The sequence below is a fragment of the Euprymna scolopes genome, chromosome 32 (assembly GCF_053919585.1).
Source record: "Euprymna scolopes isolate OS-2025 chromosome 32, ASM5391958v1, whole genome shotgun sequence".
Taxonomy (NCBI): Eukaryota; Metazoa; Mollusca; class Cephalopoda; order Sepiida; family Sepiolidae; genus Euprymna; species Euprymna scolopes.
This window is the reverse complement of record NC_136513.1, coordinates 48,898,295-48,916,203: the sequence shown is the minus strand read 5'-3', so window position 1 is coordinate 48,916,203 and position 17,909 is coordinate 48,898,295. Positions and strand designations below refer to the sequence as shown.

The 17,909-nt window shown below is 35.2% G+C and overlaps 1 protein-coding gene across 2 annotated transcripts in view; it reads left to right on the top strand.

Annotated features, from left to right (window-relative positions):
- Positions 1-17,909, top strand: part of LOC145256328 (fibrous sheath-interacting protein 1-like) — a 100,290-nt gene that overhangs the window by 30,057 nt on the left and 52,324 nt on the right. For both annotated transcript variants that reach the window (XM_080115104.1, XM_080115105.1), the window contains exons 3-5: positions 5,031-5,313; positions 8,333-8,445; positions 16,432-16,581. In XM_080115104.1, coding sequence (XP_079971230.1) covers positions 5,031-5,313; positions 8,333-8,445; positions 16,432-16,581 — 546 coding nt within the window. The remainder of the gene's footprint in view (positions 1-5,030; positions 5,314-8,332; positions 8,446-16,431; positions 16,582-17,909) is intronic.

Genomic DNA, 17,909 nt, shown 5'->3' with positions numbered 1-17,909 from the left:
CCAAACAAGGCACAGTGCCACTTTGAAGCAGGGGGCTACTATCAGGGACTTAATTAGCGGGGTCATTATGAAGGGAGATGAGTAGAAAGATGTTTGTTGACATTACACTTGAACTTCTGCATATCGTTGCAGTTGGGAAAGCAGAATCCGTGAAAGGAGTTCCAAAGACCCGCAGTTCTGGGGAAGAAACTATTGGAGTAAAAGGCTTTCTTGCACCTAGGGATCTCTACTGTAAAGGGATGAGACTTAGTAGCTTGTCGGGTTTGTCGGGGGTAGTTACGCCGGGGAGGTACAAGTGTTTGCAGTTCGTCAGAGCATTCACCATTGAAGTATTTGTAGAACAGGCAGAGGGATGCAATATCTCGTCGATGGGACAGAGGCTGAAGCCTAGATGACAGTTCAGGACCTATCAGGTTGGCGACTCTCTTTTGAACCCTGTCCAGGAGCGAGAGACAAGAAGCAGATGCACCAGCCCAGATGTGACAACAGTACTCCATACATGGGTGAATGGTTGCCTTATAGAAGTATAGGATACTGTCAGGCGTAAGTAGTTCTCTAGCACGGTAGAGGGAGCCAAGCTTCCTTGCAGCAGCCTTGGCAATGCTCTCAATGTATCTATTCCAGTTCATATTCCCTGTAAACGTTAGGCCGAGGAGTTTAAAAGAAGTACTTTCAGGTAATGTGTTCTTAGCCATTGCTATTAGTGGTAGAGAAGGTTTCTTGTAGTTATTGAAGGAAACAAGCTTAGTCTTAGCAGCATTGAATGTGACCAACCATTTTTGTCCCCATTCCACTACGGATTAGAGGTCATCCTCTAGTGTTTCTGCCATTTCCTTGGATATGTGTTCATTTGTTTTCCCCTCATATCTGTTATAGAGAGTGGTGTCATCGGCAAATATACCCATCTCCGAAACAATTTTATCAGGGAGGTCGTTTATGAATATCAGGAATAATAGAGGTCCAAGGATAGACCCCTGAGGTACTCCCGCATTTATGTCGTATTGTTTGGATGTACGACCGTCGAGGACAACTTTGATTTTTCTATTACTTAAGAAGGATTTAATTACATTTGAATTCTTCCAGTGATTCCATATGATCTAATTTTCCTTAGAAGACCATCGTGTCATACCCTGTCAAAAGCTTTAGATATATCGAGGGCCACCGCTCTACCCTCCCCTGTTTTATCCAATGAACGGTATATACGTTCAGAAACTACAGTTAAGATATCTGCTGTTGAACGGGCTTGCCTGAATCCATATTGTTTGTCAGTCAGGAGTTTAGCAGCTGTTAGGTGCTGGACTAGGGCTTGATTAACTAAGGACTCAAATATTTTGGCGAAAAGCGAGAGGAGGCTAATGGGGCAATAATTTAGTGGGTCAGTTCTTTCACCAGAATTCTTGAAGACTGGTACCACAGAGGCGGTTTTCCAGCAGTCGGGAAAACAAGATTCGTTAAAGCATTTATTATAAAGTTTGGACAGAACTGTAGCAACCTCGGCAGAGCATTTTTTTAATAGCACAGCCGGGATGAGATCTGGTCCACACGCTTTTGAGGTGTCTAGGTTTTTTATAATAGCATGTACCTGAGAAGGAGTGATTTTCAAATCGTCTAGTGAAGCGTCTGTTCGCAGAGGAAAATCAGGGAGTGAGTGGTGTACCGAGTTCAGTGTGGAGTTTGAGGCAAACCGACTGGCAAGCAGATTAGCCTTGTCAGTTGCCGTACAAGCAACCTCATGATCGTTTGATAGTGGGGGAATAGTTGACTGTCCATTATTTACTATGCTGTTGTAGATTTTCCAAAAATCCCGGGTTCCTAATTTCTGTGCTTCGATGCGTTTTCTGGTGGTTTCAGAGTAATCTGTCTTAGCTGTCTCTATCACTCTCTTACAATTATTTCTAGCTTCTATATACTTCTGTTTATTTGCGCTGGACTTATGTCGGTTGAATCTGCGGAATGCATGCTGCCTTTGACAAATGGCAGCTGCACAAGCAGAAGTAAACCATTGGGGGGAGTGGGGCTTGCTATAGAATTTCCGTGCAGGAACATGTGCTTCAATTCTACTTTGATTTCATAAAAATATTCATGAACTCTCATGTTAAGCCCCTTTACTTTTTTATTATAAATTTACTCACTAGGAGTAGTCACACAAGCCATCATCAAAGATTTCTCTTTGAGAACAACTTGTGGTGTTATCTGGAGTTTCAATGACAACAAGCGTGCAGATTATTATTATGGGCTCACAAGGAGCTTTCATACAGGTTATCAAAGCTCTCATTGAATACAGCTTGTGGTGTTCTCTGGAAGCTGAGTTACAAAAAGTCTTCCCAGATTTTCCAGTATTCTCCACCTCTTTCGACACCATTTGCAAATAAATTTGTATTATCACAACAGCTGCTTGCCATTGATTTCTCGTTGGCAGTGGCCATTAGTCTTTACTGGAATTTGAGTGGCAATAAGCCTCCCCAAGGTCCCAGTTTTCTTTGCACTTATACAGTGGAAGTCTGGTCAGTGCTCACTCCTCAGTCTTTCCTTCCTTCTTGACTATTTGGCTATTTGGTTTCACTCTTTTTTGGGGGAGGGAGGACAGTGATGTGGTAATGGGGGATGGGGGGAGGGTTAGAGAACTTATAGGTATGCAGCTTCCATATTCTTGGTTTCATGTAGCGCTTCATTTTTTGTTTCTGTAGCAGTTTGTCTGGTCTGCGCTTGTGGTTCATCTGTGTTAGTCTCCATATTATTATAATTATTATTATTATTAAGAGGTTAATGTAATTTTATTGAAGCATTGTTTAGTGTGTATATAAGGTAATTTACAGAAGGCAATACAATGCGGAGTTATAACGGTTCCATCACTGAAACCGTGAATGACTGGATCATGCTGTCGACTCTGCTGCCGACCGACGAGAGTGGATGGCTTTGAAGTGAGATGCAGTAAACACTATTCGAGCCGGCTCAACATATCCTGGGTGAATGTCGCTACAAGTACAAGTAAGTGTAATGGATCGACACAAACCAAAGCAAATGAAGACATATAACGATGGAACACTCCTTCTGTTATAATGTCTTCATTTGCTTCAGTTTGTGTTGATCCATTACACTTCTGCACTGTATAGCCTTCTATAAGTTACCTTTTATATCATTATTATTATTATTATTATTATTTGTATTCTCTTGGATGACACAGTTTATCATCAAAGATAATAATTGGTAGTGTTCCCTGGAATCTAAGTGACAAGTCTCCCCATATTTTCAGTACTCTCCAACTCTTTCAATAACCTATATAAATGACATTGCATTATCACAACAGCCGTTTACCATTGAGTTCTCACTGGTAACAAGGATTTGGGTGTCAGTAAGCCTGCACCAAGGTCCTTGTACTCTCCATACTCTTCCAGAGGAGGTCTGGTTAGTGCTATCTCTCTCTTTTTGTTTGTTTTTTTTGTAGAGGGAAGGAGCACAGTTTATAAGATTTCTTACTTCTTCTTCTTACTCCTTTATATTATTATTTTGATGTAGCTGTGTTGAACAAATAGCAGTTGCTCATCAGCCAAGAAAAGAACTAGCAACAAAAAAAATCGTTGGTTAGAAAAATATAAAACATTTGTTATTTCTCACTCTGTGTTACGCGCTTCAGTCGGTAGACATGAGAGGGGAACAGAGGTGTGCAGATTTCAGCAACACAGTGCAGCGTCATGATTTGTGATTCACTGTCGCTCTTTGACTCTCTTCTCTCTGCCATCTCACTTGTTTATATCGACCTGTTCTCTTGTAGGTGTTTAACCCCAGCAGCTGTGAGATCAGTTACTTAACCTAATCACCTCTGGCGACGTCAGTTTTGACAGATCTGCACTCATCAGCTGGTTACTTTACCCTGCCGATCAACTGTGTGTGTGTGTATGTGTGTGTGTGTGTGTGTGTGTGTACAGTCTCGACATGTGACATTATTATTATTATTTACTCAATCAAAGTTTTCATACAAGTCATTATCAGTAATTGCTCACTGAGAATAACAAATAATGTTCCGTGTAATTCAAGTGACAACAAACTTTCTAAGATTTCCAGCACTCTGCATCTGTTTTTATTACCATTGCAAATCATTTTACATTATTGCAGCAGTTGTTCACCATTGATTTTTCACTAGTAACAATCATTGGAATTTGAGTGGCAATAAGCTTCTTCAAGATTTCAGCACTCTCTACACTCCTTCAGTGGAGGTCTGGTTGGTGTTCTTCTTCCACAATCTTTTTATCCTCTTTAACCCTTAACAACAATTTTCTGTGGTATTAAATAAAGGCTCTGTTTGAAATTCTGTGCAGATTCTAGAGTTTGACAAAAAAGATTCCTGAGTTCGACAAAATATACCTGAAGAAAGTCAGGTGCCTGTTAAGCTATAGCGGACAAATCGCTTTTTTTAATATGTCATTTTAAACAAAAACAATATTATATACTTAATTGTTATGTCGAAAATAGTAATATAACCAAAAATTACGAAAATCTATTGAGTAGAACAACTGCTATTGTGTTTTTAGTAACAAAAAAAAATGTCTATCGCTGTAGACAGCAAATATTGCAGCCATGACACAAGTAATCTAAAATATTCCTTTTTGGAGTTATGTCCACCTGGCTTTAGCCTCCTACTGCCTACTTTATAAAGTCTAAGAAAATGCGATTTTACCCAATTTGCTTAAAAATTACTTTTAACTAGAAATAAATTTCTATTCAATGATTAATTTTTGGATATTTTACTATTTTCTACATGACAATTAAGTATATAATATTGTTTGTGCTTAAAACAACATATTTTTAAAAGATCGATCTGTCGACTGTGTCTTAACAAGCACCAAATGTCGAAGTTTACATCAGCCAAAATGTTGTAAAAATAAGACTCAAGATGAGAACAGTAGTCTGAATCAAATAATTTTTTATCATTTTAACTTTTGTATTGATTATTATTTGTTATCATAATTTATTTATTTTTTTTTTTAATTTCTATTAAATTTGTTCGCCTTTTAATATTTTTTGATTCATAGATCCGAGTGATCCCAGTTTTTCAGAAGGAAATTCTTGCAACAAGATTGAACGTGGGAAAAATGCAAACAATGAACAATGGAAAGAAGAAAAGGGGGAAATAACGGACACTGATTTTCCAGAATTCAAGCTGAATTTAGAAGAATTCTTTCCAAACGATGGCGAGTGGAATGATCTGTTGTGCTACGAAGGCATGAAAGAGGGCCAAAGACTGCACCGAATTCTATTAGAAAAAATTGAAAAAGAAAAAGAAGTGAAGCGTCAAGGAATGTTGTTGCGTCAAAAGTAAGGGATCACATTTTGGTTGTTGGATTTCATTCTTTGGAAAATATTGGATTTGTTGACTTAATTATAATTTTTTTTAAATTTTTGTTCTGTTTTATATACAAGCTTTGATATTGGTGTTTAAACTTTATGCAAATTTTGATATTGGTGTTTAAACTTCATACAAATTTTGATATTGGTGTTTAAACTTCATACAAATTTTGATATTGGTGTTTAAACTTCATACAAATTTCGATATTGGTGTTTAAACTTCATACAAATTTTTTTAATTTTTTAACTTTTTTAATTAACATTGGTGCGTGACTTTGTGGCCACCCTGTATATATATATATAGCTTAATGTAAAAGGAAAAGAGAAAGATCAATTCCACAAAAGGAGACTTATCCGGATAATGCCAAGCTCAACAATAATTATTGGAGCTTATACAATAGGACAACAAGAGTATGAAATGAAGACACAAAACTATATATAGGTAGATATAGAATGGATCATTTATTGAATAATGGAATACAAGCAAAATTTGGGGGATAGAAGGGACTCTTTATGCCAGGGCATTTCGAAGACTATTGCTTCTCATCAGAAGAGTAGAGAAGGTGCTAGGTAGCATGGGGGAGATGTGGCGTCTAGCATAAGGTTCATTAGGGATGTAAAAGATTAAGAGGAATTATAGAATATTGGGGGAAGCTTTATTGAATTCTAAATAAATAAGGAGAAGCTTATTATATATAGTATGAACCTTACGCTAGACGCCGCATCTCCCCCATGCTACCTAGCACCTTCTCTACTCTTCTGATGAGAAGCAATAGGCTTCGAAATTCCCTGGCATAAAGAGTCCTTTCTATCCTCCAAAATTTGCCTGTATTCCATTATTCAATAAATGATCCATTCTATATCTGCCAATATATAGTTTTGTGTCTTCATTTCATACTCTTGTTGTCCTATTATATATATATATATATATATATATATATATATATATGATTTGCTATTTTTCAAAAGTAGGGTAACCAATGAAATATAACGAGGTTAATACAAGAGTGCTCAATACAGAAGTAGAGTAAGTTACATTTTCAATTCGTCTTTACATAAGCAGTATTCGTAAATAAGCGTTTGTTGCCTGAAGAGGTCTCTAGTTACTAAACACTAGAAGACCGAAATATGCTCATGACTGTGTAGCAACAAATTACTGCTTATGTAAAGACAAATTGAAAATATATATATATATAATCTCAATATACAGCATAATCATGTTGATACACCAGTTCTTGGTAGATCACCAAGATTAAACAACGTTGAGCCTGGTCAATACCAGATGGTTGACTAATTGGTCATTCCAGGCACTGTTTGTAGGAGGACATCGACACCTCCCTATACGAGCTGCAAAAAACTAATGTCGTCATCTTCTCTGATGAGGATATACACAGTCGGCAAATGTCCGCGAATCAAATGAAGTATTGGTTGTTTGAACAGTTACATTAAATTTAGCTTAAATTTGCAGTTTGGAAAAAATTACAAGTGCGGATTTTCTTTTTGCCGGCACTGTACATGCGACTGGAGACTACATGTGAATTTCATACTCCCATTAAATTTCCTCCTTTGGAGGAAGCCTGTTTAAGCCACCTAAGAGCATATAATGAATAAATGATAATAGTCTATATTCTAAATTTCATGATGTTAACCATCTTAAAATTTATTCCTTTAATTCAGTTGACACTTACAATTCTTGACAGTATCTGTTTCGTAGCACAAAATCAATCACTTAATTATTATATCAATCAGTGAATTTATTTTGCCCTTAACTTATCAGAAGAAATAGCAACAATCAATCCACCAAAAAGGAAATTAAATGCATTTGGACATAATTTTTAAAAATCCGAAAATTGAAAGAGAAGTTGCAAATACCTTATAGTTTTCTTTCATTCTGCCATTTTTCATTGATTGATCGTTGCTATTTCTTCTGGTGAGTTAAGGGCAAAATAGATTCACTGATTGATAAAATAATAAGTGATTGATTTTGTGCTATGAAACAGATATTGTCAAGGATTGTAGATCTCAACTGAATTAAAGGAATAAATTGTAAGATGGTCAACATCATGAAATTTGGAATATAGACGTTTGTCATTTATTCATTATATATATATATATATATATATAAGATCATACACAAATTTTGAAAATCTTTATTCATTACAATGACTTTTGCCCGCTAGAACTTGATTCCATCTCTCAATGAGCTTGTAAAATTCTATAGGTTTTGATGTGAAATATGAATCTGAATTATGTTTAGTCCCCTCTCATGATGTAAACCCAGTAGTGCTGTGTGAGGATGAGCATTATCATGATGGAAGATGGACCCCCCCTCTATGTTGACTAAAAAAAAGACCGTTTTTGTGTCACCATAAGTGAGAAAATTGCAGAAAACTATGAATGATGCTTTAATTAAGTGAAAAAAAAAAATTTTACAAATTAATCATGGTGATATGTTTAAGCAATAACAATAGGCATAAAATAAGTCACAATGATTTAAAATACCCATTCTATAAATCGGTAAAAACTTTCTCACCAACCTGATAGATTACTTGAAATGTTCACTCTTTATGTTTTAAAGTTTTAATCTTTATTTTCTACTGAACCGTGGGTGCTTGTTCGAAATAATAACGAAAATCGAAAATTTTCAACTAAAAGCAATGTTATCGACTTAATTGTGATGTTGAAATTAGTAACATATTGCATTATTACATAAAAACATTTACTTTCACAATCCAGCATTCCGCCATTATTATTTTGAAATCTCCTGATTTTCATGCAGTTATCTCCTTTGCTATCATAAAAACTCTTCTGGTTATTATTTAAGTAAGACTTGTAATTTCTTTGAAAACAATTTTCATTAATAATTAATTATTTTCATTTTTTGTAATCTTTGGATATGGTACTAATTTCGACATAACCATTGATTTTTTTTTTTTTTCATTTTCGTTATCATTCTGAACAAGCACCACAATGTGTTTTTATTTGTCAGACTCTACGAGGAACTTTTGTCGCTAAGAAAACAGGGAAGACAAGAGCAACAAGAAGAAAGAGCCAACACCCAGAAATTCTTGGCTTTAACTTTTTTTCCTGACAAAAAGAAATGTAAGTCATTTACATTCTTTACATGCAATAATTTCATCATCTGATGAGCAAGATGAGAGAGCACTGACGGCAGAGAGCTGCAACAGGTCTCTCACGACCAAACACCAACTAGATCTGTGGAATCTGCAACAGCCTGCCGATCCTGGACAGGCTTGCACAGTCACAAAAGAGGCTGAAATTCAGCAGCAAACTAATCTGAGGTGCAGAACTGTTTCCCAAGACAGATGGATGCCAAAACCCTAGAAAACAACTTTCAGTCTGTAGTGGAATACGGCCGTAAATGGATGGTAACATTCAGGCCAAGATCACAGTGTAGTATCTGTTATAATGCTACACTTCGCCTTTTCTCTCCTCGGTCAGTGGAGGAATTCTACATAACTGAGACAATTTTTATTTTTATTCCTATCCAGAGTGCCTCTTTTTAGGAGCTGGATTTTTTGCACATTAAAAACTGACCTTGTGCCTGACTCTGCCCCCCCCCGTGGGGAGGCAAGTAAATAGAAACATTTAATGCTACTAAGACTAAGTTTCTTCTCCTTTTCAACCATCAATTGCCATGACACATAACACTCTACCTGAGAGCTCAACACTCACACTCCTCAGCCTAATATTCACAGGCAGCATGAATTAGAACAATACACTGAAGACATTACCAACTCTGCTGCAAAGATGGGCTCCCTCTACCATGCTAGAAATTACTTGCACAGGAGAGTATTCTATGTATTTACAAAGCCACAATTCGCTCATGCATGGAGTATTGGTGTCACATCTGAGCTGGTGCATCTACTACTAATCTTTCACTCTTAAGGCAGTGTTCAAAAAAGAGTTTCAAATCTAATAGGTCCCACAATATCGGCCAAGCTCCCATCTCTGTCCTATTCGTGTCATATTGCATCCCCGTGTCTGTGTTACGAGTACTTCAATGTGCCCCCTTGATGTACATATTCTCGACTAACCAAAAAACTGCAAAATCTCACCCCTTCATTGTGAAGTCCTTAGATACTGAAAAGTCTTTTACTCTAACAGTTTATCTTCTCAAACTGCTTTGGAATTCCTTTCCTATTTCCTTGACTGTACTAACTTGCAGAAGTTTAAATGTAATGTGAACAGCCATTTCCCTGCTCAAATCCCTACAGTCCCCTGTTAGACACAATCCCAATTAGTAACCCCTTATGGCCAAGTGGCAATATGCCTTGTTTTGGATATAAAAGAGTAAAAAAGATGCAGATCAGTTGAGGTAGCAGGTCCAGTTCACAGGGGAAGATTGAGGATATATGGGAGGAAGTGATTCTTACTATCCTCATGTATGTTTATGTAACTTGGACTGTATATGCCAGACATGCCATGAAACTGTACCATTTCCATATGACCTGCCTCTGTAAATTGTTAAAAATCAAATAACAAGACAAGATATATTGGGCAGGTCATATATTCCACATGCCTGATTCACGGCTCCCAAAACCGTACCTTTATGGTGAACTGTTCAAAGGAAAATAACCTGTAGGAGGACAGCGCAAACAGTTCAAGGACAATATGAAGATCTACCTCAAACAGTTTGGTTTGTATTCTAACTCTTGAGAAAAACTCACCCAAGACAGAGGTTTCTGGCGTGTCGCAACTCAGAAAGGAGCTACAATTGCTGAATCTGCATGCAATGAAGAACGCAAGAGAAAATGTGACAAGGCAATCAACATCTCTGATACAGAATTATCCCACTGGTGTCCAACATGCGAGAAATACTTCCGAGCTCAAATCAGTCTAACAAGCAATCTTTGAATCCACAGAACAATTGCATGATCGCAGTCATCTTAGCAAATGATGGACGAACATCATCTATCTATTGATATCTCAAACAGTAGGAAATGTGGCTGGAGTACTAAATGTGTTGGTTTTGATTCTAGCTGATGGCACCAAAGTCATCTTTTTTATAACTTTTGAAATCATTACTATATATTAGGTACAATATAATATTCAATAAAGAATTGGCTCTGAAATAATAAATACAAAATCTACATGAATCAAAATATATTTAAGCATATTTTACGACCCCCCCCCCGCCCCACACACACTAGTCTTGAATATTAATCAATTCGAGAGACATAAGATAACACAAATAATTCATGGGAAAATTGACTTGTGAAATGTTTATTGTGCGTCACTGGGATCGTCTGACTGCAATCTTCATTCGAATATAGGTTACGCATATGTGGTTGTTGATCAGCTTTTTAACAAAAGGATTAAATGAAGCCGGAAAAGTACATTTAAATATTTTTTTCAAATGTCTTGTAACAAAATACATATTTAAAAAAAAATTTTTTTTTAATTTTTAAATATATTTATTAATTAAAAAATATACTTTTATTACAAAATATTAAAAAAAAAATCATTTAGAAGTAAAGACTAAGTTTTTGATGTAAACTTTTGAAATATATATTTTTTATTACATAAAATCATTTCAAAGTAAAGACTAAAAAATTATACTTTGCTTATAACATATTTTATTAAAATTAAAACCGTCCTGCAAAAGAAGCATTTCAAAGTAAAGGCTAGTGTTTTTTATGTGTTTTCTTAAGATTGAATTGGAATTATATGTATTCATCAGAATGTCATTTAATAATCAATTAATGTACTTTCTCAGTATACACTGGCAAAATTTCTGTTAAACAAATAGCTTCAGTCAAAATGAAATAAATTTATTTAACAAAAGTTGTCTTATTTATTTAAAAAAAAAAATTTTTTTAAATTCAATTTTCACCCCAAACAAGGCACAGTGCCACTTTGATGAAGGAAGCTACTATCAGGGACATAAGTTGCAGGGATACTATGTAGGGATTTGAGCAGCGAGATGTCTGTTCACATTACACTTGAACTTGATTGGTGCAGGCATTTAATTTCTTCTTTGATTTGTCTAATCAAATGCCATCTCTCAGGCTAGCTGAGCACGTGACAAGAGATTATAAAAGGGATCACCCATAATTTACTTTCATTTTCTTAGCTAGGGAGCAGACTGCCAACAATTCATCCATGTTGCTAGAACCAACCCCCAAACTTTGTTTTGGAACGCCCACTCCTCTCCTCCACTTGGGCCGTTTGAGCTCTTGGTTTGACTTTAATAAGAAAACTCAAGGATCCAACATGACTACAGCTATACACCAAGGATCCAACATGGTTAAAACCATACATCAAGGATCCAAAATAATTACAACCATGCACTAAGGACCAAAATGGTTACAACCATATACCAAGGATCCAACATGGTTACAGCCACACACCAAGGATCCAACATGGTTAAAACCATACATCAAGGACCAAAATGGTTACAACCATATACCAAGAATCCAACATGGTTACAGCCACACACCAAGGATCCAACATGGTTACAGCGATGGATGAAGAATCCAAAATGAACCAAGGATACAAAAGAATTACAGCCATACATGTGGACTTAATATAAAACACACATACACACACACAAAAAATATTGGAATGAAATTTGATCTGGACAAATAAGCCAAGGTCCAAATGGAAAGCATACAGCTTGACGAGTGTACTGACGTAAAAAACCTAGAAGAACAGGAACAGTGCAAATACCTTGGCATAGAAGAGCAATCAAACTCATGCATAAGAATGCCAAAAACAGGACATTTAAACTTTAATTATACAAACTCTTTTTTTTTCTATTCACGGGACACTTGTTCGTTTACAAAATCCCTTTGATGACAAAAATAACATAGAGATATGGATAGACAACTTTATTAAGTTGTCTATCCATATCTCTATCTCTACTATTATTCCTCATAAGTTCCGAAACGACATAATTTATATGTCTGGCAGTGTTCTTAGATATGTTTTGTACAGAAATTCATCTGATAAGTATCGAAAATCAAAAAAATACAATTTTAAAAATAGTCCTTTCTTATAGATAAAAAAAAAAATTTTTACAGGAGACTATTTTTCAGTTACACCGGTCAAAGGAGATAATTCTCAACAAATCAAGGAGGATTCAATTCTCAGCAAATCATTTGTTCTTTAAAAAAACGGAATTATTGTCATCTGGAGATACAGCTCAATGGTAGAATATTCGACTGCAAATCAAATGGTCCCCTGTTCAAGCCTGGGTGTACCTCACCATTTCATTTTAATTTTTTTCTCATTAATGAGTTCGGTTTACGATAAATGAAGAGATACCATTTAAAATCGCCACAAATCATTTCTTTGTTTGCATATTTGAAAACTAAACATTAATCAGAAGTGACTTTTCAATGGCATTCATCATTAAACCTAAATATCAGCTGACGTAATATTGTAAACAAACACAGACGGAATTTGATGAACGACATTATCATTATTATTTTATTTTATTTTTATATTTTTGTTTTGGATTAATTCACTCGGCAAATTATTCCTCGTAATATATAATATTCAATAGAGGATTGATTTTATAATAATGCATATGCAATTTGCATCAATTAAAATATCATGTTTAAGCGTATTGTACGACCGGCAACGCCGGGCATACAGCTTGTTAGAAATAGGTTTCATCGTCTCATTTCTTTAACACTTCTTTTCAGCACTTATATAAAACCTTTTCAACCGCCGATTGCCATGGCTAACAGCACCCTAACTGACAGTTCATCAAACCAACTTAATCTTATTTCTATACTCATATTGATAGGGTTCAAATAGACTTCGTGGCCTGATGGGAGATGTCCTTTTCTCTTCGCTGCAACCTCTATCTCACAGAAGAGATGTTGCGAGTTTGTCTCTGCTTTATCGTTATTTTCATGGAAAGTGTTCGCCTGAGCTTCAATCTATGCCCCCCCCTCGTCAAACTTTTACAAGAAACACTCGTCTAGCTGTACACACTATCAATAATTCCCCTCACTCTTTATCTGTGTCTAAACCTAAACATAGATTCCATGAACAAAGCTTCTTTCTTAAAACTGCACGCCTGTGGAATTGTCTTCCGTTTTTCTGCTTTCCAGCTGTCTATAATATGGTTGTCTTCAAGTCCAACGTGAACAAGTTTCTGATGAGCCGTTCTGCTTAAGTTAACAAATTTACCGAACTTCCATTACTATCGATTATTATATTGTCCTTTTGACTGCTGTACACTCTTTAACCCTTATCATTGAGTGGCCTATCGGCCTTGATAAGTGGTGACGTCTATGTAAAAAGAAAAAAAAAAAAAATTAATTTTCTTGTCATGGAACGAAGATGTCATATTCCAAAAATCATGATGAATACATGGTGTATCACATTTATGCAGATATTTAAGTATATTCCTTCATGGGACAACACTGACCAAATGACACTTTGACACAATGAAAAGTAGTCAATGTGCAGTTTATATAACAAAGTCTATTTATTTTCCCCTCAAAATAACTTAAAATATAATAATTAAAAGACATTTTTCTTGCTTGCTTGTCTGCAGTATCTTTTACGGCTACCGGCGATCTTTCTTACTAAAGTACATGAAGGTGGGTGGCAGATGTAGCCATTTTTTTCCCCTTTTCTCTCTTATTGAAACTATTTCTATAAAAAGAAAAGCTATTCATAATTCTTTGCTGAGGAATAAGTGGATTCTAAAATATGAACCACTCTTTTTCATGTGATTTAGTTATCCAACCTTAACCCTAACCCTAATATGACAATGTGAATGATTGTCACATAAGTAACAAATAATAGTCAAGCTTTGTTAACTAACATGTACATTTATTTGTTCAGTATTAAAAAAAAAAAGAAGCTTAATGGCGAACAAAGGCATTATTTTTATTTACATGCAACAATGAAATGAATATGAACACATCCGGGCACTTTTTTGTTTCTGAATTTTTTAGATGACGACTGAAGATTTGCATTATTTGGATTCTTCAGACTACTGTTCTCATGTTGAGTTTTATTTCCACAATGTCCTGATCAATGTAACTTCTGGCCTCTTTGAAGTGTATTTTGTGGAACTCTGGAATTTTTCTGTTGGACTTGAGAAGTTTTCTCTCAAACTCGGGTCCTTGGCATAATGGATAAACTACTTGGTAAAACTCAGTTGTAAAGTTACACTCTTCTGGAAGTAGAAGGTTCAATCTTCAGTGGGGTGACATTGAAAATACAATTGAGAATTACTTAGGATTCTACCTAGTCATGGCTGATGGAACAAGAGCATGCTACCCCCATGGTTTAATTCAAGGTTTCCATTCGAAATTCCATGCAGATTCCCGAGTTCGACTAGATACACCTTCTGAAAGTCAGAGGTTGCATCGACCGAAACGTTGTGAAAATGACACTCAAGATGAGAACAGTAGTCCAAATAATAGGAAGAATCCAGTTTTCTCCCCCTAAGAATATGATTGCAAGTCATAAATATGAATCTAAGTCATAAATATGATTGTAAGTCATAAATATGAATCTAAGTCATAAATATGATTGTAAGTCATAATATGGACTGGTATGCAGCCTGGAATAGAGGTGGAAATATATGTTGAAAGTCTAAAGTTTACCAGCTACGACTACGAACGACTAGATTGCATGACTTGATTACGGTAGTCAACACAACTCAGTTACTTCCGGGACGACATATTACAATAATTGACATTTTCATTTTTGTCATCGTCATTATCATTGGTTTAAAATTCGTTTTGCACACAAGGGTGTGTTGGACGGTTTGTAGAAACTGACTTTCAAACTAACATATCTCTGGCCAGAGAGAGAGAGAGAGAGAGAGAGAGAGAGAGAGAGAGAGAGAGAGAGAGAGAGAGAGGAAAGGGAAGAGAAGGACTATTTTTTATGCTTTTTTATTTATTTATTTAGATTTAACTGGTTTTACAAACTGATTCGAACAACCTCACAGTTCAGTGGGTGACACAACACATCACATTTCTTCTAGTGTATATATATATATATATATATCGACTTTTACGATTTTACGATAATCTCTTCACACCTGTGTTGGCTTGCTTATCATTGTGAATTTTATCTTTGAAAATCCAAAAGGATTTTTCATGATTATAATTCTTTGATTGAATTTGATGCGTCAATAAATATTGTAATCTATTCAGTTTTATTTTCATATATATATATATATATATATATATATATATATATATATATATATATATATATATATATATAATTCAAACAAAGTAGTGTTTGAATATATGGTTAAGTGGCAGCTTTAGTCATTTAGAACTGCTTTAAAGCTTTACCGCTCACTTTTCGACCAAATTTCAAACAATTATTACAGTTTATAGATCACCTTCTCAACTATATTGTGAAAAACATTTTCAATTTTTGTTCAGTAAAACAAAAGTTATGATGAATTTACTGGTGTTCAAAGTTGCAAAAAAACGTAAGGAGGTGAACGACGTTTTTTATGACTGGTTTCCATAGCAACCACGTCACTTCAGCGACTACTGTTGCTACCAATTCACCACTCTCGCGAAAAGAGAAGTAACAAGTAAAACAGAGAGAATGAAAGAGAGATAATTGGGGACATTTTATTAAAAGCAGACAAGTGCCGTACATTGTTATTACATATGTGTTTGTTATGTTTATGGGGGCAAAAAATAAGACTGAAATTAAACAAAGAACAAGTGAATTTACTTGAAGCCTGGAAAAATCATGGATTACAATAGAAAAACGCGAGCATGAAAAGTAATATGGTTAAGCTTAAACATGGAAAAGTAAAGGACATAGTTGTTAAAACTGGGAGAGAAAAGTAAAAATATAATAAATTTATAACTTAAAATATTGCAGCATTAAGAATTTTTTTTAAATTCAATTTATAACATTATATAATCAATTCTTAAAGCTTAACCACATTACTTTTCTATTGTAATATATATATATATATATATATATATATATAAGTCTATATTCCAAATTCCAAGATGTTGTTAATCTTACCAGTTATTTCTTTTCAGCATATTAAAATGTCCAATTCTTGATGGAACCTTTTTGTACATTAACATCTTTATTTTGCATCTATAGTTTCAGTATTGTTTGAAAGTCCTGAACCTGATGATGCAGAACCAACATCAGATTTTACGAACCTTTTCTTCCAGACTGAATTGGATGAATCTGCTGCCAACCTGACATCAGATGAAAAGAACAACATCAAATTAAATCTATCCAACTTGGGTGAGTAATACTCAACACTCTAATGGTTCTCATTTAGAATATTCCAGTTTAATTTTAATGGAATGTGCTCTGATGACGCGTTGCATTTGTGTCTCCTTAACGTACATATCCCCTACAAACCCGCTTAGCAACAAAATCACACCCCTTCACTGTTGAGGTCCCTAAATGCCAGAAAGCTTTCTACTCTAATAGTTTCTTCCCTCAAACAACTTTGGAATTCTCTTCCTGCTATCTGCTTCTTTGACTGTACTGATATGCAGAAGTTTAAATGTAATGTAAACCAACATCTTGTTAGTCCCAAATAGTAGCCTCTTACATCCAAATGGTGATATGCCTTGTTAGACGTGAGCATGAGTAAAAAAAACCCCAAAAAACTCCACATCAGAATGGTTTTATTTTTATTAAATACGTCATAATAAATACGTCATGATAAATACGTCATATTAAATACGTCATAATCAAAAAATATTTTTACTCAGGGGTTACAGCTTGTTTTATAACGTGGGACCTATTAGATTGGAAACAATTTTTGACCCTCTCTAAGAGGGAAAGACCAGTGGTAGATGCCCTAACCCAGATGTGGAAGTTAGTCATGTGTTGTAGCCTCACCATTTAATAATATCTTATAATATGTATCCGGTAATCAAACTAAGTTTCCAACAGTTTGGCTTGTATTCAGAGGGTGTTGCGATTAAACGTTCGGTGGATTAGCAGTACAATTGTTATGGAATTTACAGAAAAATCTGCGATGAAACTTCCTACAGCCGAGAACTATTACATATTAGGGAGCCTACATCAGTAGCCATTAAGTTAACTATTATAAATTTTGACAAGGGTCACATTTAGTGCATATCATGATAACTTATATCTGCAAACAGAATTTTTTCCACAAACAGGTGACATAAAATTGAAGCAGGGGCAGAGGTCGTACACCATACACAAAACAGTGATGATGATGAGTTACGTCACATTTTCGAGTGAAAAAAAAACTAAGAGTTTCAAATTAGTCTCTTCATGGAAGCCACGCGAATGAGACACAACCAATAATGTAGAAAAAATCTAAGTGGAATGTTACCTTGTTTTCTCCTGTCTGTCCGAGTGCATCACTCATTTCAGTAAATTAGGAAGTTAGGAAGTAAAAAAGATAACATACATAAAACCTGACCAAAAGAAATAACACTCAGCTGATTGACACAGATACAAACCTGGCCAGAAGAATAAACATCTGGGTGTTACATATTAGAGACTCTATGTCAATAGCAATTAAATTAGCTAGTGTGAATTTGACAAGTGTATGATAACCCAGAATCATTCCCAGTGTTGAATAA